At 58.0% G+C, this 24,556-nt stretch overlaps 2 protein-coding genes across 7 annotated transcripts in view; one reads left to right on the forward strand and one right to left on the reverse strand.

Moving 5' to 3' along the window:
• On the reverse strand, nucleotides 1-23,648 carry TMEM63B (transmembrane protein 63B). Of its 4 annotated transcripts, none has more exons than XM_067752810.1 (24): nucleotides 23,348-23,648; nucleotides 16,342-16,524; nucleotides 15,983-16,062; nucleotides 15,678-15,716; nucleotides 14,607-14,697; nucleotides 13,143-13,180; nucleotides 12,023-12,165; nucleotides 11,873-11,924; nucleotides 11,304-11,412; nucleotides 10,593-10,663; nucleotides 8,415-8,495; nucleotides 7,705-7,828; nucleotides 6,987-7,120; nucleotides 6,769-6,906; nucleotides 6,484-6,637; nucleotides 5,469-5,575; nucleotides 5,152-5,238; nucleotides 4,850-4,915; nucleotides 3,480-3,642; nucleotides 2,750-2,855; nucleotides 1,588-1,755; nucleotides 1,235-1,350; nucleotides 988-1,068; nucleotides 1-718 (listed from the first exon to the last, which is right to left on the reverse strand). In XM_067752810.1, exons 2-24 carry the CDS (start codon nucleotides 16,498-16,500, stop codon nucleotides 527-529), a joined length of 2,499 nt encoding a protein of 832 aa, XP_067608911.1. In that variant the 5' UTR covers nucleotides 16,501-16,524; nucleotides 23,348-23,648; the 3' UTR covers nucleotides 1-526. The 4 variants fall into 4 exon arrangements, with proteins under 4 accessions (XP_067608911.1, XP_067608910.1, XP_067608913.1 ...); XM_067752809.1 differs by lacking the exon at nucleotides 23,348-23,648 and adding an exon at nucleotides 22,749-22,870; XM_067752812.1 differs by lacking the exon at nucleotides 23,348-23,648 and adding an exon at nucleotides 22,560-22,705.
• The window catches only part of MRPL14 (mitochondrial ribosomal protein L14), an 11,882-nt gene continuing 10,246 nt past the window's right edge, over nucleotides 22,921-24,556 (forward strand). The window contains exon 1 of one of the 3 annotated variants that reach the window (XM_067752816.1): nucleotides 22,921-23,078. The gene's annotated coding sequence lies outside the window, so the exon portion shown is untranslated. Of the gene's footprint in view, nucleotides 23,177-24,556 lie in introns of all 3 variants that reach the window. The other 2 variants (XM_067752814.1, XM_067752815.1) reach the window with 2 other exon arrangements.

A 24,556-nucleotide genomic window follows, 5' to 3' on the forward strand; every position in this document is an offset into this window, starting at 1 on the left:
CGCCCACCCCCCACCCCCAGGTCACCCCCCCTGGCTTGGGGCCTGACTCTTCCTCCCGCTCCGCACCCCCTCCCCTCTCATGCAACCCCTTAGGGGCTGGAGGCTGTACTTCCCTGGAGTGCAAGATTCCAGGGGGACTTGGTGGGGGGAGGGAGGTAAGAACTGGGGGGGCAGCCCCTGATCCACCTGCCCCCAGCAGGTCTCCAGCCAGTATCCCCCTTGGCTCTTATTAACCCTTTCCTGATCATACTACTAGCCCAGGGGGGCACTGATCTGGGGGGAACCCTGTCCACACCCCTCTTTGCCCCGGGGCCGGCTCGGGGCTCTCCTCACTGACGTTGGGGGGTTCCCTCCCTCCCTCCATGGTGGGGGAGAGCGATGAAATCCCCAGGTTTAAATACCTTAATGAAAGCAGGGGATGGGGAAGGAAGGGGCTTTAGATCTAATAAATTATTAGCGTTTTAGTGTCCGTGGGGGGGGCGGGGTGGGTGGGGGCAGGGCGTGGCCTCCAGGGCCCTCCCTCCCCTTACTGGTGAATCTCATTCTCTATGAGGCTGTCCTCACAAGACTGGAAGTCTGTGTCCGTGAGGCCGTCAGGCGGCATCAGCAGGTCCTCATCTTGGGATGAGGATGACGGGGGCTCGTCCCCTGAGCTCCCAGGACCCCCATCCCCATCCCCATCAACTTCTGGGTCCTGCAGCACCTGAGCGATGTATTTCTGAAGGGGGAGAAGGGTGGGGGTGAGGGTCGACAGCTGCCCCTCGTGGGGAAGGGGTGAGGGGGGACCTCATGGCCTGAGAGGGGAGGGGCGGTCACCCTCTTCCTAGGGCGGGGTGGGGCAGCCCCCAGCTGCTGAAGCCAGATCCCTCCCGGCCCGGGGTCTGGAACAGGCTTCCCTTTCCGGATGACTAATGGCACACCCAGCTTTGGGGCTGGATCTCCACCAGAGGCTCTTCCCCGCACTTGGCCACGGAGCAGGGCACTCACCGCAGATTTGGGGACAGCGGCAGCACTGGGGGGCCGTCCATTGCTTCTGGGGTCCACGGTATCTGTCTCCGTGTGCTCAATCTTGAGGGGCCCAGAACGAGTCAAGCAATGGGGGGAATGCCCTGGCCCTCAGCCATAATCACGACCCTACTCTCTCTTGGCATCCCTGCCCTCAGCTCCCAATCCCCCAACCCCACCCTGCTGAGACTCTGCCCTCGGCCACCTCCCTGCCCCCCTTGCCCCACACCTTGTAGTTGTGGGCACTGAGGTATTTGAAGTGTCCGAAGCAGACGTGGCAGAGACAGATGACAATGGTGATGACCAGGACCACGAATGTGAACATGGACGTGGGGGCTAGAAACCCTGGTGTCGGGGCGGGCAGAGAAAGGGCCGTTACCTCTCCTCCGGGTCCCCGTCCCACGGGCTTCTGCCCCCTCTGAACGCACTCCCACACTCGCATATGCTGGGGCCTCTCCCAGGCCCCGGGCCTGTGACCCCCGGCCCTCGTGGCCTCCCGTGGCCTGCTCTGCCTCGACGCTGGCGGGAGTCTCCTCTGCCCACCGCCCACACCGGTCCCCGAGGGTGGGCGGCGGCCCTCACCCGTACGCATGGTGGAGAAGAAGAGGAGCCAGAAGAGGCACAGGATGGGTGCAGCAACCACCTGGTTCACAGCCCCTGAGTGGATCTTCTTGTCCAGCTTGGCCGGCAGGTAGGCGTAGTAGAGGTTGTACCTGTCTACCAGGTGCTTCAGCAGCATGTACATGAGCCCTGGGGGAAGCCACATGGGCCCTGACCTCGAGCTGCCGGACCCTTGTGTGTCTGTCACGGGTTGTCCTGGGCCTTTTGAGGTCACTGAAGGGCTGGTCCCCCTTCTTCTGCCCCAGGCCCAGTAGAGAATAGAGCCCCAAGCCCCTCGCAGGACCACAGAACCTCAGCTTCCACTGCTTCAACCCCTTCACTCTGCAGCCCCTCCCTAGGAATTCTACTATTAGAAATCCATTTGTCTGGGTCAGCAAGCATCCTCTTAAAACCCATAGCGTTCTTCCTATCTCTGCCCTTAAACAGATGAGTATAAATTAGGTGGCGAGTTCCATTTTCCTGGAGGTTGAGGGGATGGGAAATTTCAAATGAGGACAAGGTAGTTAGTTTGGGAGTCTGAAGCCTTCAGTGACCAGGGAGGGTGGTGAGGGGTTAGGATGTTAGTGGGGGGAAAGGAGAGGCCACCAGTGGGGGTGATAATTGGGGTGAAGAGAAACTTTGCTAAATTTCTTCAGAAGGAAGAGGGACTTGCCCAGGCCACACGGCACAGCTACAGCAGGATATTTCCATGAGTAGTAAGGACCACGCTGAAACCCAAAGGTCTTTCCTGAGTTTACGGGGCTGTGTACAAGTGTGCCCATGGATTCTGTGTAGGACTGTGTGTGTGTGTGTGTGTGTGTACGTACACCTCAGTGGGCGTGCGATGTGTGTCCAAGTATATCCACCCGAGTGAAGGCACTGGTGTGAGCAAACATGGCTGTGTTGGGGAGACTTGGCCCAGGGGCCCAGCACACCAGCTGATTCCAGCCTGAGCTGAGATGGCTTTTCCCCTCCTCCCCCCTGGCCGAGCCCCAGACTGAGCCAGGGACCGGGCGGGAGGCCCGAGGGGCCGGTCTCCCAGCCAGGGCCCTGTCCACTCGGGTGGCCTGCCTTGCTAGAGCGGAGCGGGAGAGGTCCTGGGTCCCCCCGAGCAGGGCCCAGGTCCCGGCGCGGCGGTGCCTACCGAAGGGCACGATGATGGGGCAGGTGATACTGTAGGTCATGACCACCGTGAAGACGCACATCATCCAAGCGTAGGCTGCGCCAAACTGGAACTCGTAGGCCTGATGCTGGGGGGGAGACGGGCGGGAGGGTAGCTCGGGAGCGGCCTGCAGGGGCTCAGGGCAGGGGGCGAGATGGGAGGGAGGGTAGCTCGGGAGCGGCGGGGCGCTCTGCAGGGGCTCAGGGCAGGTGGGAAGTGGGAGGGGGCCAGGAAAGAAGCCGGGGGGGAAAAGGCACCCAATGTCCAGGGCAGGGCAGGGCAAAGCCGATGGAGAGAGGGTCTGTGGCTGAGACGGAGGTCAGGGTGGGCGCAGTGATGGGGCATTAGGAGGGGCCTTCGAGGCAGGAGGGGCTGGCAGGTTGGTGGGCTTGGGAATGGGATGCCCAGAGCCCTCGTGTGGGGTTAGGGCAGAGGGACCCTAGGTCTAGACCCAGACCTCCCCCAACCCCCATCACAGAACACTGGACTGTCAGAACTGGCGGGGGCCTACAGGGTTAGCTGTGTCAACCTGTCACTGTACACATGGGAAAACTGAGGCCCCAGACGGGAAGAGGGTAACCCAGGGCCACGGAACTCGCTGTCCAAGTCTCAGCACCCCGGGCGCCCCCACACTCTAGCACAGCGGTCACTGTCTCTGGTTGGGCCCACTAGGGGGCGCTGTGCGGACCGCGGCTGCCCCGGGTGGCCCTACCCGCTTCACGTTGCGCCTCTCGGCGGCCGAGCGCGCCAGGCAGAGCCGGATCATATACATGAGCAGGCCCGGGATGCGCAGCAGGTCCATGGCGTTGCCGATAAAGGCTGAGGCAATGACGTAGTTCACGAAGAACGCGCCGTTGTCCGGCAGGAACACGCACCTGCGGGCACCGGGTGCTCCAGCTCTGCACCCTTGGGGGACCCGGTGGCCCCCTGCCCACTGCCAGCGTGCCAGCACCCCCAACGTGCCTTCTTCCACATGGACCTTTCAGGTCAGCCCTCAAAGCACCTGTGTCCCAGTGCCCCGAGTGTGAACCCCAGAGGCAGACGCCAGAGGGTCCACAGATGCCTCCAAAGGAAGCCTCAGACCCCTTCAGCGTGAGCCCAGAGGCACCCCTAGAACTTGTGCCCCATAAAGACCCCCGGAGAGAGTGCTTGAGACCCCTAAGGCCACCAGTGTCCAGGGTGTGATGCCGGAGGCTCCCCCCACCCCCCCGTGACCCCAAAGACCCCCAGCAATACCCAGAAGGCTCCCTGCCTTAGACCTTAACCCAGAGTCACCTCCGGAGTGTGAGCCTCGGACACCTCCAGAACTGAAGCTCCAGAGAACCTACCCCAGAGATCTTCAGAGGGGGAAGCCCAGGGGCCTTTGTCAGTACCCATGACACCCCAAGTGTGAGCCCAAGGTTACCACAGATGGCCTAGAGCAAGACCCCTAGAGCTGGTGCCCACAAAAACAGCCAAGGTTCGTGTCCCCCAAGACCCCCTCCCAGGGATTCCCGGGGAAGGTGCGATTCCCAGAGAACTGCAGAGGCACAACTGGATGACAGCCCGAGACTTCAGAGGTGTTCCCAGAACTTGTGCCCCAGAAACACCCCAAAGTGTGAGCCCCAGAGCCCCCCATAGGCACTCTTAGGTGTGAGCCCGAGAGCCTTCCATAGATACTCAAAGGTGTGCCTCCAGAGACCTTCAGGGATACCTCCAGGAACCCCCATGTCACTCCCACAGTACAACCAAGATCCCACCATAGACCTCTCCGAACCACCCGGGTGAAGCCCGACTCCCATGGTTAGTCCCAGGATACAAGCCCCAAAGCCCACCATAGAAACCCCCCAAGTGCGGGCCCCAAAGCCCCAAATACACCTCGGGGGTGACCTCAGAATCCAGAGAGGTTCCCAACACTGACCCCGGGACATCCCATGTATACACCCAAGACAGCCCGTGGGGCAACCTTTGGGATGGCCCTGACTGTGATATAAGCCCCCTCCTCCTCCCCGCTGCAGGCGTGGGAGCTTTGTTGCACCATCCCATGGGGGAACAGCCACCCCCACCATCTGGTCTCCTTCCCTGGGGACCCCGGTCACTCACTCAAACCGAATAGCTGCCTCAGCTAAGAATTTCTTGTCAAAGAGCCAGCGGAAGAAGAGGTCCAGGCTGGAGAGGAGAGGAGAGGGAAGGGGAGGAGAGGAGGGGTGAAGAGAGGAGAGGCGAGGTGTGGGGCAGCTGGAATGGCCCAGAACACCAGGGGAGGGGGAGGCCCATCCACAAGCTCTGGGGATCCCCCCAGACATGGCCCCCCCCCGGCTCTGTAGAGGAGGGGGGAGCCTGAGCTCCCCCTCCCCCTCGGGCAATCCCGGACCCCAGCTCCCATCCCCTCCTCCGAAACCCACCTGCTCAGTCCCAGCGAGGGCAGCAGCAGCACCATGAAGATGAGGAAGGTGTAGCACTTGTGCATGGTGGTCCTGTTCTCCCCGGAGCTGGGGTGGGGGACATGGCGGGGCAGAGGTCAGATGAGCCAGCCCCCATGCCTGCTCCCCCAGCTCGTATGATGTCCCAGGAGGGAAGGAGGGGGGCTTCCCCAGGTGAGGATGCTGGTCACCATCCCTCCCTTGCCAGTTCTGGGACTGCCCAGAGCAGGGAGCCTGAGGGCAGAGGGTGTGCGCCCAGGAGGACCGCAGTGAGGCGTGGTGTGTAGGGGGTGTCTCACCGTGTCCAGTGGGCTTCAAAGAAGGCAGAGTAGTAGACGATGGTGGGGAGCAGGGCCGAGAAGCACCACAACAGCAGGGTGGGGAAGAACTGGGTGATGATGGGGTTCTGCAAAGGGCAGAGGGGGGCAGAATGTGTCAGGTGGGGGTAGTCTAGTGGGCCCAGCTTGCTTTGCTTACCTGCCCCCTCCCCCAGTGAGCCCTGGGCCCCCCAGCGCTCAGGACCTCATGTCAGAACATCTGGGGGCCAGGGCCATATGTACAATCCCAGCATGAATAATATTAGTAGTTAGCATCTCTGAACACCTACTGATCCTGTACTTTTCATGTATTAATTCTTACGTGAATGATATTACCCCATTTTACAGATGAGTAAACTGAAGCAAAATGAGAGTCAATAAATTAGCTAGTAAGCAGTGGGTGGGGGGGATTTGAACCCAGGCAGCCTGGGGCTTATCTATTATGCTATCATCACTCAATGATTTTCAAAGTGCCTTCTCATGAACTTTGAGGTTCCAAGGAGGTTTGCAAAAGAGGCGAGGGGAGAGCAGCAGAAATGCCCCCACACCCATCGTCATCTGAGCGACCTCGCTTTCCTACATTGGGTTTCATGTAAGATTCCTTTTGATGAAGGCCATCAGAATCCAAGTTTGGAAGCCAAGGGTCTGGTTTGGTCTGACCCTTCACTCTTTGGTTGGAGAGACCGAAGGATTTGGAGAAGGACCTTGTTCAAGGTCACATGATCAGTTTGGAATGGACCCAGGCTCTCTCTTCCCTCAGAGCCCCTCTAGGCCTCTCCTAGGGGGAAGCTGGCAGGGAGCCCAAGGGAAGTGCACAGAGGGGTTTGCAGCCCATGGTCGTGTGGGACCTTCTTAGCGGGGCTGGGCTAGAAAAGCAGAACAGGAGCTGGACTGGAGGGCATGTGGTCCACCCCCCGCCTGCCGCTGCCAAGAGGGATTTGGGGCCTGGTATCTGCGTTTGGGGACACAGTGTGGAGGGTCGGGGTGTGGGCCTTACATTGAGGTACTCCACGGGCTTGGTGACATTGAACTTGTCCATGGTGGTGATGATGATGGCCGGGGTGGTGAGGAAGAAGAGGAGGATGAAAAGGACGACATTGATGACCAGGCAGCGCAGCCACCAGATGAAGCCACGGATGGAGAGGTGCTCCCTGGGAAGGTCCGGAGGCGTCACTCCAGGGCTGGACGCCTGATCCTTCCCCAGCGATACCTAGGGCCTCCCTCTCCCCACTGGAGCCCACGCCGGCCCCAGGAAGCCACCCCGCAATCCCCCTTTGCTCACCAGTAGATGTTCTGGGGGTCAGGGGCGTAAGACACGTTCCAGTTGGAGATGTGCAGGGACTCGCTGCAGGAGGAGGAGCGGGGCTCCCCGCGGCAGGTGCAGCCCTGGCACTTACACACGTTGAAGTCCTTCAGGATGCTGGGGGAGGGGGGCACGGTTACCTGGGACCTGGAGCCCTGGCTAGTCCCTAGGGGCCGGGGCGGGTGGGTGGAGCTCACATGGCGGTGATGGTCTCATTGTGGAAGGTGACGAAAGCCATGCCGAGAGGCTTCTCGTTCACTTTCTCCTTCTCCCGCTTGTAGTCCTCCTTCAGCTTCTGCTCCAGCTTCGTGTAGTACTCAATGGCCTCCACCTGCCAGGTCGGGTGAGGCAGGGCCCTGGTCAGAGCCGCCGGTCCCTGCAGCCCCCAGCGGGCACTGCCCAGAGCTGACTGCAGCCCAGGCACTGCTTTAAGCTCTCCGTCCACTCGCGTATCCTCACAACTACACTGGGAGGTGGGGACAAGTAGCTCTGTCCTACAGACGAGGAAACTGAGGCACGGAGCAGTCCAGAAACTTGCCTAAAGCCACAGAGCTAGTAAATACAGCAAGCTGTCCTCTTGGCTGACCTCTTCTGATTTGGGGTTTGAAAACGTGGTCACTGTAGGGATGGGGGCAAGCCCAACAATGGGACTAGGGCTTCCAGGAACAGATGGGGACCTGCTTGCGGTCCACACCCCAGCTTTGCTTCCTCTGGGAGTCTCTTCACCTTGGGGTATGTATGTGCAAGGCGTGCGTGCGTGTGCGTGTGCGTGTTCCTGGGGATGTGGGACGGGCCCCACCGTGGGGTGCATCCACCTTCACTGTGACCTGTCTCCCCGGGACCTTCCAACTCCCCCCTCACCCATCAGGAGTCTCGGGGCCCTGAGGCCTGAGCTGAGGCCAGGATACCCTGTACCTGCTCGCAGCCTTGCACCACACAGCAGCAGAGGTGGCCGCAGGGCTTGGGGTTGATCATGGTGGGGACGTTGTCCTTGCTTTGGAGGTTTGTGAAGTAAAGCTTTCCCCGCTCGGCCTTCTTCCTGTGGGATCCAGGTGCCCGGTCACCTACTGCCCAACTGGGTCTGGCTGGAGGATGGGTAGTAGCCCAGCTCGGGGGTCACGCAGTCCACTCCCCAAGGACAGGGGCCACCTTACTCTTTTGGTTTGTTTAGGATGCACAGTTCAGACGTGTCCCCAGCCCAGTGTCTCCCCACCATCCCTTGAGGGGCAGAAGTGCTTCCTATAGTCTGGCCTAAGTTTCCCACACTGTAGCTGAGGAAGGGTATGTCCTCAAATAGGGTGGGGACAGTGGGCCCCTTTCCTCTAACCTCCAGGCCTTGCTCTTTCCAGAGCTGAACTGACAGGCACTCCAGGGGGTGAATTAAAATCAAACGCCCCTTGGGAATTCCCTGGCCATCCAGTGGTTAAGACTCTGCACTTCCACTGCAGGGGACACAGGTTCGATCTCTGGTTGGGGAACTAAGATCCTGCATGCCACGAGGCGTGGAAAATCAAATGTCCCGGGAAACACCTGGAAGGGGAGCCAGGTTCCTGAGTGGCAGCCAAGATGCCCTCCACAAAGGGCAGGGGGCCCTCGGGTGTTGCCCCCGCCCCCAGCCCCATTACCTCTCTGCATCAAGGAACATCAGGCGAGCCACGTTGTAACATGGGCGGGCTTCCAGAACCGTGCAGTTGGGGTAGGCCTCCCTGAAACACAGTCCACCATCATCCTCTGCAGGGACCCTGCCCACCCGCCCCCAACTTTCCCCTGTGACCCCATCACCTTCAAGACACACAGCCCCAATGCAAGCTCCCTCTTTCTGAGTCTGCAAAAATGACAGTTCCCGAGAATAAAACTTCGAAATTCCTCCTCATGCTTATCCGAGTGGGGGGAGTGTACGCACATAGGCGGGGGCATGTATACCTACGGGGTGCTGGGGACACCACGGCTGTGGCCTGATTCTGGTCTGGGGCTGTGAACTTTAAGTTGAGAGAAACTGTTTCTAGCATGCTTGTTCTCCTAACCCTGCTCCTAGAAGACCTGATTACAGTCCAATACTTAACCTTGACCATCAGCTGACCCCAACCAACCCACAACCCTGGGCTACAGAATGATCTCTGGCCCAAGACCGACCAGAGGTTGATCCTGAAACCTGACGCGAGATTGACCTCTAACCCTGGCCGGAGACTGATCCTTTACCCTGACCCAAACTGATCCATAACCCAGACCCAATACTGACCCTGAAATCCTGACCCGAGATTGACCCCACCTTGACCTAAGACTGACCAGATAGACTCTCAGTGCCTGGTACCTGGCAGGGCTCGAGTGATGCTTGCAGGCTAAGTGGAGGAGCGCTTCCTTTTTCATCCTGATCACACAGGGCTCCTTGATCCTAATCCCTAATCTAAACTGAGTCCCTGTCTTTTTCTTTCTTTTTTTTTAATTTTTAAAGAAGAAATACCAAGTGTTAAAGATTCAGGAGACATGGTTCTAAAGTAACAAGATGGACCAAACCCACGAGAATTTGGAAACTTAAATCTGGGACGGGGTCCTTGAAAAGCACTTCCCAGGAGGCTTCAGACCTTTCCCCAGACACTGCTATTGCTCAAACCATTTTAGGGTTCCTCTTCGGAAGGGCCTTTAGCCCTGTGGCAGGCTGAGCCCTCATTTTCACCCGACTAATCTCTAATCCCCTAATCCCCACCACACAGGTTCCCTGATTTTGTACACAGGATAACCCCTGATTGTGCTGGGTCAGTCCTCCAACCCAGACAGACTGCAGACCTGGACCCCAGACCCTGCCTGATGCTGACAGCTAGCCAGGGGCTCCACGAGGACAAGGGCTGCGTCCTGCTCAGCACCACAGACCCAGGCCTGGGCCAACAGCCTGCATATAGTAGGTGCTCAGTAAATATCCACTGTGCTGTGGAATGAACGGGTCAATGAAAAGGCTGTTCCGTAATGCTCACTGTACCGACCCTAAAAACTCCAGTCAGGATTGCCGTCTCCCCAACCCCTGCTCATAGGCTGACCGCTAATTTTAATCAGACTGTTTCCTAAACAAAATCACCCACTGACCCCTGAAACAGACAACTTGGACAGTGAGCTCCCCACCGATCAAGCCCGGCTCTTCTTTGTCTTCCTGGGATGAAGCACACAGTAAGTGTACCATAGACAGTGTACCGGATCAACGGATGCCCCGAGAGCTGGCTGGCCTCGTACTCATTTTCATAGTCCCCAGGCCATCACAGGGACCTCAACAGCACCTGAGAATGTTTGCTGAATGGACAGATGGATGTGTGATAGGATTCCTAATCCTGTACACTGTTCTGGCCACCTGGAGGTGTATATCCACCCCTCACTAAGACAGACTTCCAGCTAAAGAGCGTCTCGGAGAACATGCAGTCCAGGCTCTCCTGGGCTCCTTGAGGATCCACTGAAAGCCGGGGAGCTTCTCCCTGCTGGTCTGCACACAAGCTCTGGAATGCCATGCACAGTTCTGAGACGGCCACACACCCCAAGGGCCCGTGGACCTGGGGTCGACACTCCATGACCCTGTTCAAGCCAGGAGGAGAGGCCCAGGGGACTCATTTTTCAAGTATTTCTCCTGTTCTTTGAGGGCTCTGAAGTCCAGCCCAAGTGCTAGACCGTCCTGGAGTCAGAGAATTCTTCCTTAGCCTAACCTCCACCCCCCACTGCAGCCCCTGACCCTCCCGAGAGAGAGGCGTGTGAGGACGCTCTTGGAGATGGAAAGCGAAGAAGGGTCCACAGGTCCTAGGGGTGGGAGTGGAGGAGCTGCTCACTCAAAATGCTTCTTGATCTTCTCTGACTCTGCATATTTGGAGATTCCGTTGATGAAGAGAGTCCGCTTCACCTGGGGTGAGACGGGGCAGGTTGGCCTTCCTGAGGCTCCGATCCGGGAGAATGCAGGGAGGGGTGGGGAACAGGTGAGCAGAGAGGAGCAGACAGGAGTAGGAGGAGGCCTTGGGAGAAGCCAGGCCCAGGGAAAGCAGGGGGAGTGTTTCTAATAGAAATCAGGCAGTGAACAGAGTGAGAGCCCCAGGCCCCTTGCTCCCTGAGGGGTTACACAGTGGGAAGAGGAGGTTCTACTCTCAGATCCTCAGGCTGTGAGGCCCCAGCACAGTGGGTGGCATGCAGTGGGCATTCAGTACTGGTTTGGGGAGTGAATATTGAAAGAGAGGGACAATCACTCCCGTAATACCCACCGCAGGTATTTCCTGCCCTGGTGCCTTACGGCCTCACCTCACCCCCACCTACCTCGGGAGAGGGACTGTTCTCTCATTTCACAGATGAGGAAACTGAGGCTGGGAGAGGTAACTTAACTGGCAGGATGGTGGGGGCGGAGGAATCCTGAGCTGCTGAGCCAGGATTCAAAGCCAGCTGGCCTCACCCGGAGCCAGCCAGCCGATACCCCTTAGGACTCGGGCAGGAGAGGCCTGGAGGGAAGGGGAGGGGCTGGGCTTGGGCGCGGACCTGGGCTCTGCTCCACTCACCAGGTCGTCCTCCTTGTAGCGCATCTTGGAGGTGTGTCTGCGCATGCTGTAGACGGTGAGCAGCAGGTACAGGAAGGCGAAGGAGGTGTGCAGCCAGAGCAGGTTGTTCCTGGAGGGCAGAGGGGTGCATGGAGCCACGGGGGCTGGGAACACTCTCAGACACCCGCAACCTCCCGCTGTTAATTAAACCCTGGTACAGGGCCCCTAGAGCACTTCTGACGCCCTCCCAAGGCGGGCCCCACACCCCACATCCTCTAGACCCCAAGATTGTTCCATTCCAACTGAAATGTCCCCAAGAAGTCATCTCTTCATGCCCTACCTGCTGGCTATACTGCCCTCCAACCATCACCAACCAGCCCTCCTTGGCCCAGGGTTGCACACGGCTCTTCTTTATCTGGCCATCCCTGGGATCTGCTCCTTCTGTTTCCATCCTAAGCCCTCAGGGACCCACAGCCATCTCTGCAGCCTCAGCATCTCTCCCCTGAACACTCCCTTTTTCCTCTCCTCCCTGTTCCCACCCAGACTCTGGCCGCAGACTCAGGCCTCACTGACCAGCTTCCCACCCTTACCCTGATTTCAAGTTGGCAATGGTGGTTCTCCCGAAGCTGTAGGCATTGTTCTCTGGGGGGTGGGAGGAGGGCGAGGACGACGGTGAGGTCAGGGCACATCCCCTCCTGCCCCCTCCTCTCCCCGCCCTGCCCATCCTGGCCCTCGCTGACCCAGCAGGTCCCCTGAGAAGTTGACGGGCAGCACGATGCCTACGGAGAGGACGCCCACGACCACCAGCAGCCCAATGATGTGTCGCTGGAAGGACAGGTAGTGCACAGCATCGCCACCACATTTATCCCGGATCTCATCATCCCTGCAGGCGCCGGAGACAGAGGGATGCGGTGAGGACCAGGGCAACAGAGGGGCCGCTCGGCTCGCCTGCCCTTGCCCACCCCAGCCCACGTCCGCCCTAGCCCCTGCCAGTCTGGCAGCAGGACGGAGTTGAAAGGGGGGGCTCTGGGTCCCCCATGTTCTGGGAGGGGAGGGAGGAAAGAGAGAGAGGGAAAGGGAGGGAGAAAAAGGAAGGATGCAGAGAGAAGGGGAGAGAAAGGGAAAATAGAGGAGGAGAGGGATGAGGGGGGAAGAAAGCAAAAGAAGGGGAGAAAGAAAGAAGGAAAAGAAGAAGGAAGACTGCAGAGAGGAAGAACAGTGAGGAATGGGGAGAAAAGGAAGTAAGAGGATAATCTGGAAAGGGAGGACGAGGATGGTGGCAGGAAGAGGCAGAGGCGGGAGGGAGGAGGGAGGTCTGAGAAGCAGTGGTGCTTTAGGGGTGCCGGCGAAGCCCTTTAGACTTGGGGAGGGGCCCCAGGGGCCCAGGGCCGAGGGCGGTGGTGGTGCTGACCTGTCCGCGCTTCCTGCCTCTCTCAGGGCTCACTGCCTGCCTGCCACACTCTGGCTCCATCTCCTGACCTCTGCCTGCTGGGTACTGGCTCCTGCCTGCTGCGGGCTGGCTGCTCCCAGCCTGCCTGATGCCCCCACCCGCTAGCTGCCCGAGGCTCTGAGGTGGCGGCGTGAGCCCCTGCTCTCATGGGGTGGCAGGGGTGGGGAGAGCTGAGGGCAGAGCAGGACCCCAGGCAGGCGGGTGCACAGGAGACTGTCAGGGGGTAAAGCGAGGCCGGCTTGGAGGAGCAGCGGGGGCCTGGCTCCCTGGAGCAGGCAGGAGGGTGCTGGGCTGGCTAGGAGCGCTAAGGCCCTCAAAGCTGCTGGTCTCTGGACTTTGTAGGGAGATGACAGGTCTGAAGTTTCTCTCTGTTTCTTTCTTTCTTTAGAGCCTGAAGACCGTTCACTTACTTTATCCTGAAGATGGCTGTCAGCCAGGAACAGAAACCCTGTGGGGACAGAGGGTTATAGGCTAGAGTCCTCACCCCACCAGCCCGAGCCTCCCTTCCCCCTCAAGCCTGCCCTCCAGCCAACCCCGACCTCGTACCCACCTGCAGGCTGTGGCTCACCTGTCACAGCTCCCACAGTCCCCACAGAAACTAGCTCAGCCCCAGAGAAGGGGACAGGAAAGGTGCCAGCCCTCAGAGAAGAAAAAGGACCAAGGCCAAAGGGGGTCATCGGCGGACGCTCGTGCCCAGAGTGCAGATCCCCACAAACACCCAAGGGGGCGGCAGAACCGGAGAAAGTCCTGCAGTTGTGTGGGCCGGGGTGGGGATGGGTGGGGTTCAGGGCTCTAGGAAGGGACCTCAGGCCTGCAGCTAACGTGGCGAGTTTGCGACGTGGCTGCCAAGAGCAGAGCGGTGGGCTACGCTGCCCAAGGTCCTGCACCTACCTTCCAGGATGCCCCAGAGGGACCAGCCCAGGGTCACCGTGAGCTGCAACGTCCTGCTCTCAAGCCCCCAGGCTTGTCTTCAGACAGAGACCCCACTCAGGGCAGAGTGGGGATACGCGGGGCAGGGCTGGACAGGGAGACCCTCCCTCAACTTCCTACCGGGATGAGGGAGAGAGGTGCCCTCCAGCTAAAATGCAGGACTGTGCCACCTGTTGCCAACATCACCTGAGTCTGGGGATCATCTGGACACCGCTGGCTGGCAGGGGTGATAGCTTCGCTTTGCCACTTACCAGTGTGAGTCCAACTCAGGAAGCTGACGGGCTTCTGCTACGGCGGCTACAGGAGCTGCCGCCCCCAGGGCCCACAGCCTAAGCTGGACTGATCAGTGCCACCCTAGGGCCTGAGGATTAGGTTCTGACCAGGATTAGAGTTCTGACCCCGGCAGGATGACAGAGGGCCAGGCAGGAGTGTGGTGTCTGACCTGAAAGGGGTCTGGGGTCCCCTTGCATCACCAAGTACATGCCTTGTCTACAGGGGCCCCTGCCCCTCAGCTCCAACCTACAAGCAGGTCAGCTGGCCCCAGGCAGACAGGGACTGCCAGCCTGCCACCTCTGAGCAGCACAATGGACTGTGTGTTTTGCTAGGTGGGCCTGGAAGGCTCATTGTTACTTCTAGAACCACATCTAAGGAAACAGTCGTCCTTAGCATTGATCACTGGAGGCAGGCACAGAACTCTATCGGGGCAAATGACGTTTAGAAATCACAGATGTTCAACCTATGCTGGTTTGGAGGCTGCCATAGAAGACAGAGCCAGGAGTTCTGGGTTCAGGGGATACCCCGTGGCTCTCGGACAAGCATTACCCTTGCTGAGGAAAAGGCCACACTCCATAGGCCCCTGACTCCGTAACGCTGGAAGCTACAGGCTGCTGAGCCCACCTTCCCTGGAGGAAGGGGTGATAAGAAGTTGGGGGGAGGGCACTCACATTGTCTCTTTGGTCAAAGTCGACGGAGCTGGAGACAGACGTGAGACGCTCATACCGGTCATGACTGTCCCCGTGCATAGCTGAGGCCACACTGGGGGTGGGGAGATGAGAGATCAGAGAGCTGGTGAGTCCGAGTCCCTGGGGAGCCAGGTGAAGTGGGTGGGCTTCCACTCCAGAGCTCCAGGGTCCAGACAAGGCACAGAAAGCACAGAGGCAGAAGCGGGGATGAGTGACTGCCCTCTCCCTGCCTCCCTTAAACCCGCCCCTTCCCTTCAGGGGACCCGGGGGACCTGGGGGGCACTGATGCAGGGCATGGGGGTGAAGGGAGGGGGTAGTGTTCATCAGCACCCCGTGGAGGTTGAAGGAAGAATGTGAGCTGGCCCTGCAGTTCCGGAGCTGACCAGTGGGGGATGGGGGCACAGATCCCACACCGGGCACAGGGCAGTGGAGGGGGTGTGGTGAAGGACAGGCTGGACCAGGAGAGCCCTAGGAGGCCCGGGGGGGAGGGGGGCTGGGGGGGTGTCCTCCACCCTCCCTGTTCCCTGACCCCAGCAGCTGCCGCAACTCCAATGCCAGGCCTATAGACAGAGACGGTGATGGACACAGAAGGCCAGACTCAGAGCTTCTCTGGCAGCCCCCCTCCCAGGCCTCCAGAAGGGGTGAGCAGGGAACCCTGGAATAGGAAGAACTAGCTGTTAGGGGGTGAGAAGCCACCGGAGACACCCAATCTTGTCTCTGCAACCAACAGGACGACTATACTGTGGGTTCTCGGGAGGATGGCTCCCCCACCCCAGCGAACCAGGACTGCTGAGGCCTGCATGTATGGGGCACAAGGGGAGGGATTTCTCCCAGGCTGGGGGCCAGAGGGAGAGACGGGGGAGTGCGGCAGAGACAAGCTGGGGAGCCCCCTGCTCTGCAAAGCACACCACCTGCGTTAATCCGAACATGAGCCTGCAGAGGAGAAAGCTGAAAAGAGAAACCGACAACGTGGCAGGAAGAGAAGAGAAGCATGAAAGAGAAGAAAACGGAAAGCTGGTTTAGTGGGGATGAGGGGGCTGCTGCCCCACATACTATTCCTGTTCCACTCGGTCCCTCTCCTGCCGCTGGCGCCTGGGGACAGAGAACAGACAGGGTTAGCGGGGGCAGGGGTGTGTCTCCAGGGACTGGCAAGGGACAAAGGCCCAGCTGTGGGCCCTCATGCCCACTCTGGGACCAGTCCCTCTTCATCCCCCCACCAAAGAGGATGAGAACGGGCTGGCTCTCCTCCTCTCCCCGAGGAGTGTGGACGAGATGTGTGGGTGCACGTGTGCTGTGCGCGCATGTGCGTGCACACGCAAGCCTGTGTGCAGGGGTAGCGGCGGGTCCCGGAGCCTTACCTGTCTGCATCTGTCACCAAGGCCAGCCGCCCATAGTCCCAGGCCACCTTCCGGAGGATAGAGAACAAGAACAGCAGTGCCTGAGGAAGGAGAGGGTGGTTGGCAGGAGGAGAGGCTGTTCACCCCCTGGACTAGCCGGGACGGCAGGGCAGAGGGGCAGAATTTTTGTCTTAGAAAGGGATGACTCTGGCTGGGGAGAATGGTCAGAGGCTAGGCTTGGGCTGGGTGATGGGCATTCCCTCCTGCAGTCATGCCTGGGGAGCCAGGGGCAGGTGGGAGAGTGGTTAGAGCTGCAGGTGTTGGCCAGCTACGTACAGGGTGTGAGTGCCAAGGGTGGAGGGTGGCACGTGGGCACTCACAAGGAAGCACATGAAGTCCAGAGCCAGCACGGTGGGGACGCCCCCGAACGGCAGGCCCTGCAGGACGGTGCTGCGGATGCGGGCACTGTAGCAGTAGTCCTTGGGATTGCTGTTGTTGAGGGCTGTGGTGCCCAGTGTGGCCAGCAGGAAGGGCAGCATGGCTGCTACTGCCGCATGGTCCTCCTGGGAAGAGGGCAGAGCAGTCAGCTGGGCTCGGCCCCTGTCCCCCTCACGGTTCTGTTCATGGCTCCGGCAGGATGGGCGTGGGCAGGGGACAGTGAGGGCAGATCCCCGGGCTGCCTGGGTGGGTGGAAGCTGTGGCCTCTGGAGATAAGGGCCTGGGGAGGAGAGGGTTGAGTCACATGGATTTACCTTCACTGGCTCTCGGGATGCAACTCCACCCTGGATCTAGAGAACTTGGCTCAGGTCTGGACTAGGGAGACTGGTTTTTCTAAGCTGGAAGCTGTCTGTGAGTCTCTAGCATTTACCTCCCTACACACACATCGCCTCTCCCTTCCCTCTCTCTCTTTCCCAACACAAACTCTCTGCCTCTGTCTCTGTCTGTCTCAGGCAGGGGGCAGAGCTGAGCCTGAGGGAAGATGGGGAGGGTTCTTAGGTCTAAGTGGAGGGGTCTCTAGACCAGAGGAGGATGGGTCAGGAGCCAGTTACCTAATCCTGATCTTTTCTTTCTACCCCTATTAGAAAAATGGCATGGTTTCATTTGTTCAGTTTTCAACTCTGTTAATCATCTTCCCAATATAATTGGCTTCAAAATAAGATGTTCAGCTTTAGAGTTGTCCCTCTGTCCTCAGAGTAGGGGTCTGAGGATGGAGTCAGAGTGGGAAGTCCATTAAAAAGCAGGACTTCTGGGGCTTCCCGGGTGGCGCAGTGGTTGAGAATCTTCCTGCCAATGCAGGGGACACGGGTTTGAGCCCTGGTCCGGGAACATTCCACATGCTGTGAGCAACTAAGCCCGTGCACCACAACTACCGAGCCTGCGCTCTAGAGCCCGTGAGCCACAACTACTGAGCCCCCTCACCACAACTACTGAAGTCCACATGCCTAGAGCCTGTGCTCTGCAACAAGAGAAGCCGCCGCAATGAGAAGCACACACACTGCAACTAAGAGTAGCCCCCGCTCGCCACAACTAGAGGAAGCCTGCGTGCAGGCTGCAGCAACGAAAACCCAATGCAGCCAAGAATAAATAAATAAATTTATTTAAAAAAGTAATCTCTGAGAGATTAAAAAAAAAAAAGCAGGACTTCTGGGTTTGTGTGACCTGCCTCACTCGCCCCAGCTACACCTGTTTACCCTCATTCTTTTTCCTGGGCCACGGCAGCAACTACACCTTCCCCCCCCTCCAGCCTCCTCACCTCTTTCCAATTTTCTTTGCACCTGAGTTGTGAGGACTACAACTCCCAGAGTGCCCTGCTCCTGCCCCTGGAGCAGGGCAGGCTGGGAATGCCATGCCCTGCAGCGAGCTTCTCCATTGGCAAAGGAAGGGAGAGTGGGTGGGGGCCTCTCATCTGGCCCAAGCCCCCTGCAGCCAGGGTAGTGTCCTCCGGCCTGGTTCCCTGCCACTGTCTGGTTGTCCAGCCCTCTACGGTCTGGTGGATGGGTAGGGAGGAAGAGGAAAGGGGCAGCCAGCCTGATGCCTGGATTCTGGAAGTGCCTGGGGACCGAGCTGAGCCCGGTTCTGGGGAGGCTCCTGGGGCGGAGGAGAAGTGTGGCCGTGGCACCATGGCCCCACCCCCATCCTACTGGAGGGCCCCTTCTGCTGACAACACTGAAGCTCTGCCTTGTAGGTGTGTGTGCGTGGGGTCCCCAGGGAAGAAAGGAAACCAGGCAAAGAGAGAGAACAACAAACATAGAATCGGTGACTGCAACTCTGGAAAGCAAGCGTCCCCCAGCCCCCGGGGGTGGTTCGGAAGGTTTCTCCTGCCCACCAATCCCATACTTTCCCCTGCCTCTTCCTAACATTTCAATTGCAGGGCAAGAAAGAAAGGAAACCAGGCAAAGAGAGAGAACAACAAACATAGAATCGGTGACTGCAACTCTGGAAAGCAAGCGTCCCCCAGCCCCCGGGGGTGGTTCGGAAGGTTTCTCCTGCCCACCAATCCCATACTTGCCCCTGCCTCTTCCTAACATTTCAACTGCAGGGCAAGACGCACTAGCTGTCAGATGGAAGGGAAGCTGGGGTTGTCTGTGTGTCTCACTTGGTTCCAGGGAGTCTCTGAAAAGCCTGGGTTAGGAAGGCTAAGGGAATAACTGCCCTGTGTGTTATGCCTCCCTCTTCCTTTCCAGCCCAAGTTGCCTTAAAAAAAAAAAAACCATTAACTTAGTAATTGTAGCAGGTGCCATGTATGGAGCGCCCACTGTTTCAAGAATATATACATTTTTCATTTAATCATTGACACTCCAGAGTTGGATGTCATTGTCATTTTAAGGTGAGGGCATGGGGCTCAGAGAAGTTAAGTAGGTTTCCCGAAGTCATACTGCTCATAAAATAAGGGACCTGGGGATCAAACCTAGGTCAACTTCTTTCTAGAGCTTTAACACTCTTCAGGGCACCTTGATGCTTTTCTGATGTGCCTAGAACAGGACTCTGCAGACTACAGAAGCTTCGATGAACACTCATTACGTGTTCCCTGGCTAGGGAACACCACAGCACTGTGAGAATGTGTGTGTTTAGGTGTGTAAACTTGTGTTGATATGTGTATCTGTGTGTGTGTGGGGTGGGAGGTGGAGAGCTGGGTGACTACATGGCAATCCATGGAAATGAAGAGAGTCGTTGGTCTCTAAGTGGGGGTGTGTATGTGGGTGTGTCTGGGAGCCTGGGTATGTAAACATAAGGTGCACCAGGAAAGGTTAAAGGTAGGTATAGGTATCTTGCTGTGGTAACTGGGGGGCCTCTACACAAGTCCCCCCTCCCTTAAGTCCCAACTCTAATGCACTCCAGAAATCGATCCAGCCCATACCCACTCCTTGCCTGTTTCTCTCCAAAACTCCAAGGCTCCACCAGGCCAGAATGTAATGGGTACAAACCCCTGGAGCAGCATCCCCCTTCCATTCTATCCTCTCCACTCCAAGGAAGGTGGAACATTCTGGGAGCTCCTACATAAGGGGACCCAGTAGAGTAGGTGAGGGTCCAGGTACGTGCTTAGTAACTGAAGTCGCCAGGTCCATCTGCTGCCTCCCTCTTTACAGTCACAAAGCACTCTCCCCTCTGCAACTGCACTGCTCTTCCCACCTGCACCAACAGGAAGGCAGGGCACACTCCCCATTTGACAGGGCAGGAAGCAGGGACTCCAGTGGAGAAGCCACTCACAGGGAGGTCACAGGGCAGGAAAGGGTGGAGCCAGGGCTGGTGGCTCAGCTTGCTGACAGGGTACTCGAAGCTCTTAATTGTGGAGGCGGGGTTGCTGGGCTCAATTTCACCCGGAGCAGCTGCTCTCAAAGCCTTCACTGAGAGCAGATGAGAGAAGGGAAGAGACTGAGGCAAAATGTTTGGGGGAAAGAGGGGCAGTTTATCCACTCCACAGGGTTGCCTGAGCAGTGGTATCCCAGAATTTCTCTAGCCTGACACTGAGGCTTTAGCTGGAAGTGTGCAGGGAAAGTGATGGAGGATTTTATTTCTAGCTAACTGATGGTTACTTTATCATCAAGAAGTGTTTGCATGGTGGGGGTGGGGTGGGGAGGGAGCTATAAATTAAAAGTTTTTTTCTTAAAGAGTTATTAGGAAAGGTTTAATTTAGGGCTTGGGATCATAGGAAGGCAGTGTGGTCTGTTGGGAGGAGATGAAGACGGAGGCTAGTTCTGTTACTATGTAACCTGGGCCTCAGTCTTTCAATGTGTAACAAAGAAATATTAATGCTTCATCCCTACCAACTTCAGAGAGATGGTCAAAAATGCATCCACAAATGAGGATAAAAGTGGTAGGAAAAGAATGCATTTAACAAATACCTATTTAACTCGTATTTTGTGCCAGGCACTGTTCTAAGTGCTTTACAAATGTTATCTTGTTTACTCCCCATCACAACACTAGGAGGACACTGAGGTACAGAGAGTGTACATCACCTGTTCAATGGCACACAGCTAGTCTGTGATAGATCTGGGTATGGACCTAGGCAACCTGGCTCAAGCCCATGCTTTCAACCACCGCACTTTTCGGCCTCGGCCAACAGAGGAGCCACTTCCATCAGGATACTGGTGGTTGGGGGCTGGGGGTTGCCACCTACAGCTCTGGAGAAAATGCCACATCCTATTTCTACCTGTTTGCCTTCCGTCTTGCTTCTAGCTCCCAGACCTTCCACGCTGGGTTTGTGATTTCAGGTTCTGAGGCTGGTGTAGGGGACCAGCAACAGAGCCTGGTGGTTAAGAGTACAGGCTCTAGGATGAGACAGATCTGGCTTCTGACCTGGCGACACTACCTCACCACCCTGGGCCTCAGTTCCTTCGTCTGTAAATGGGGATAATAATTCAGTCATGTGGTTGTTTTGAAGATGAAACAAGATGATTTAGGTAAAGCTCTTAACACAGTTCAAGGTACAAATGGATTCTAAAAAAATTAGCTACTGTTATCAATAAAGTGTGGAATAAAAGGGGTTGGTTTAATGAAGGAGAACTGGTAAAAAGCAAAATAAAACAGAATTTAATATGCTAGAACCCCTCAGTCCGGATGGGCTTCTTGTCTAGACCTAAGGGCTTCACTGCTTTCAGGACTCTGCCACCGAGTGGCAGAGAATGTTTCCAAACTCTTCAAACAAACTGATCCATCTGTAGCAGGCTGGGAGGTGGGGGCACGGGAGGGTGGTGCGATGCCAGGATGGGTCAGAAGTTCAGGGAAGAGAGCTCTTATTGATCCACTAACAGGCAGGGTGCCAGGCTCTTTACCTGTACTATCTAGTTTGATGCCCATGAGTAATCTCGTAAGGAGATGGTAGTAAACATACTCTTTAACTGACACTAAGGTTCAGACAAGTTAAGTAACTTGTCAAGGTCGTACAGCTAAAGAATGGCAGAGCTGGAATTTGAACCCAGGTCTCCAAAACTGTTGTAATTGGAGGGAACTTGTAGGATGTCCAGAAGGGGATTGTTAGCTACTCACCACCTGCCTTCTGCCTTGACACATCCCTACCCACCCACCCACCCATAGGCCAAGACCCAACTGGGTGAGCCAACAGCAGGCCCCAGCATGTGCCACCTGGGGCATGCCAGGGCCTGGACCCTCTGGTACCCTGGAGGACAGTCATGCTGCCAGCACCCCACCCCCCCAGCCCCCCGCTGAAAGCCTGACAGACACTGTCACTCCCCTCCTCACATGTTCCTGGGAGGCAGGTCTGGGGGCCCCTCCTCAGGAGGGGCTAGGGTGGCCTTACTCTTCCTGGGCTGCTGCAGACCCAGGGAGAGGCTAGAGAGTAGTATTGGGTACAGAAGTCCTGGCCCTCCCGCCTGTGCGCCCCCCTCCCCCGCTCCAGGAAAGTGGAGTGCTGAGCGGCCAGACCTCCACCCAGGGGACCCAGGCAGGAGGCAGCACAGAGCCCCAAGGGCAGCCGGCCCCTCTGACCTCTCCTCTCCACTTCCCAAGCATCCTTCGTTTCTGGGGAAGAAGGCGCCAAAGCTTTGGGACTGTCCTCCCTAGGTGGTCCAGCAGGCCAGGAAGAACAAAGCACACCGCCCCCCCTCCCCCCAACAGGGCCTTTGCCCCACTCCGGTTCCGAGTCCGAATCCTTTCCCCACCGCACCCTCCAACGCAGGCCCGGGCGGCTCATGAATGAACTGTACTGTATGGGGCGCAAGGAGAGGACACACTCCCGGGGCCAGTCGCCTCCCCAGTCCTCCGACCAGTCCCCAGACGGACCGGGGGCAGCGGCCGGCCTCGCAAACCCTGCCCTTGCCGAAGCCCGAATCCCTGCCCCGGGCCGGCTTCTGGGGTACTCGGCCCCTGGAGCAGGAGAAAAGATAAAAGACACCGAGGACATTGGACTTGGAGACCCTGGAATTCAAAACTCGGGGGCGGGGGCGGCAGATTCCCCACAGCGGCGGCGGCTGATGGGGCGCTGCTGGAACCACGGAGGGGACGCGCACCTGGACCGGGCAGGTGGGAGAAGAGTGGCGCTAGGGGGCCGGGGGCGGGGGTCCCACCCCTCAGATCTCTCGAGGGGTGGGGACAGAGGTAGGTGTACCTCTGGACCCCCGGCAGGGGTCGGAGCACTCACATGATAGGCTCAGGACGGTGCGGGGTTGGAGGCAGCGCGCGGCACCCCTGGTCCCGCGGGCCCGGGCACCTCTGGGTCCCGCAGGAGGTTGAAGGGAGGGGACGCGCAGCTGAGACCGGGGTTTTTCTTTGGGTGGTGGTGGGATCCTCAAAGAAAAGAGAGGGGGCTGGGGAAGGGTCTCGTACTCACCCCCAGGCGCAGACTCAGCTCCGGCTTGGAGCCCCGGGTTGGGGCGGGGCGGGGCTGGGGGAGGGGGAGGGGAGTCGCTGGGCGGCTGGAGCTCCGGGCTCCTGCGGCGGCCGCGGCAGTGTCTGGGGGAGGGGGAGCGGGAGGATGAGGGGGCGGGGCCGCGCAGGTCCCTCCCCCCACGCCGGCACACGCAAGGAGCGGGCGCACTCTCAGATCGCCGTCCACGTAGCTGGGTCCGACGCGCAGGCGCAGGGCGAGAGGCCGCGTAGGGGGAAGGCGGCCCTGGGCCTGTGGGGGCCCGCGGCAGGATATTCCAGGGCGGCGAAGGCGGTATGGAGTGGAGGGGGGAGGGGACGTCACTCTCCTAACTCTCTGCTTCCTCTCTCCCTTGCTTCCCCGCAGGAGGGGTGCCGCACGCTCCGGGATGGGTGAGGAAGGGCCGGAGTGCGAGGATCGTGGGCCTTCTGGGGGTGGAGGAGCAGTGGGAGGGTCCGGACGGGGAAGGAGTCCTCTAACCCGGACCCTCCTCCCTCCCATCCCCCAAGGGCGGCGAGAGCTCCTGTGGCCACTGCGACCCCGTGCCCCCGGCCTGCGCTCACCTGTCTTCCCGGGGACTGGGCGGGCTGCCGCTAGGTCTCACGAGGTGGCCTCGGCCGGTCACTCTGGCGCGGCTGCTCGGGTTTGTCTACTCTGTTTCTCCCTTTCCTTTCCCAATCTGGGTCTTGAGATGACTTTGTGACTCGTTTGTCAGGCTCTTCTGTGGTGTGGAGAATGAGTCCACCGCTTTCACTGTCATGCCTATGAGTGGCTACCCTGGCTTCAGGGGTTTCCCTGGTTTCTCATTTCATCAGAGGCTGCACCTGCCAGGGATTAAGGCTGGAAGGAAGAGAGAGAGGAAGGAGAGAGAGGGTGTGTGCGTGTGTGTGTGTGTGTGTGTGTAACTCCCGTACAAAAGAGCATATGACAGAGTCACCTCGGGTTACTAGGGAAAAGCTGGGAAGTTGGGAGATACTTGAACTTGGGCTGCTGGACAGAGGAAGGACACTGCCTACCTGGGTGTGTCTGGTTCTTGTGGCTGACCAGTGTCTCTGCTGTCTGCTGGCTTTTTCAAGGGTTCATTAGTAGCTTGTGTAATGCAGCTGTAAGGTTTTGATGCAGTTCAAACTGAATTCCCATTCAAACTGAGTCCCATCGGTTAGTTGGAAATCACTTCAGTGGATCATGGCCATCATTTAAGAAAAAATGAAGTAGAATAGAAAATATCAGAGAGCATTGTACTTGCTAAGGGTAAGTATTGTTTCTGGACACTTGCTTCAGGTATACACACGTGTGAGTGTGTGAGTGTATTAGGAGGTGTTAGGCAATGCGTTTCTGTGTGTCACAGAAAAGTTTGAAACACATTGGTTTCCTGTGTTCTCCTGTTTATGCTCTTGCTTCATCAGCCTGTGTTTAGAGTCATTTAAAATTGTCCACGAGGATGCAGTTAGCACACCAGGGATATAGAATAAACAACAGAGTGGGTCTCTTTTTTCAGGGAGGTTATTATGCTAGAAGACAGTTTACCCGTCACTCATGGAAATACGTACAATGGAAGAGCAAGGATTTTGTTGGGGTAGGAAGTAGGTTGCCTTCCTAAGAAGGCCAGAAAGGGAGGTGGGGTTAAGCTGTGTATGGTAGACTGCCTGGTGAGAGGAGTCTTTGTAGGTTTGAATTCTGGGAGCTGTTTTGGGTAGCAGCAAGACATTTAGAGGAAAAGGAATCTGTCCTATTTGTGTTGTTGTTGTTTTTCCCTTTTATGGAATTGTCCG

Source organism: Pseudorca crassidens, chromosome 10 (genome assembly GCF_039906515.1).
Source record: "Pseudorca crassidens isolate mPseCra1 chromosome 10, mPseCra1.hap1, whole genome shotgun sequence".
Classification (NCBI taxonomy): Eukaryota; Metazoa; Chordata; class Mammalia; order Artiodactyla; family Delphinidae; genus Pseudorca; species Pseudorca crassidens.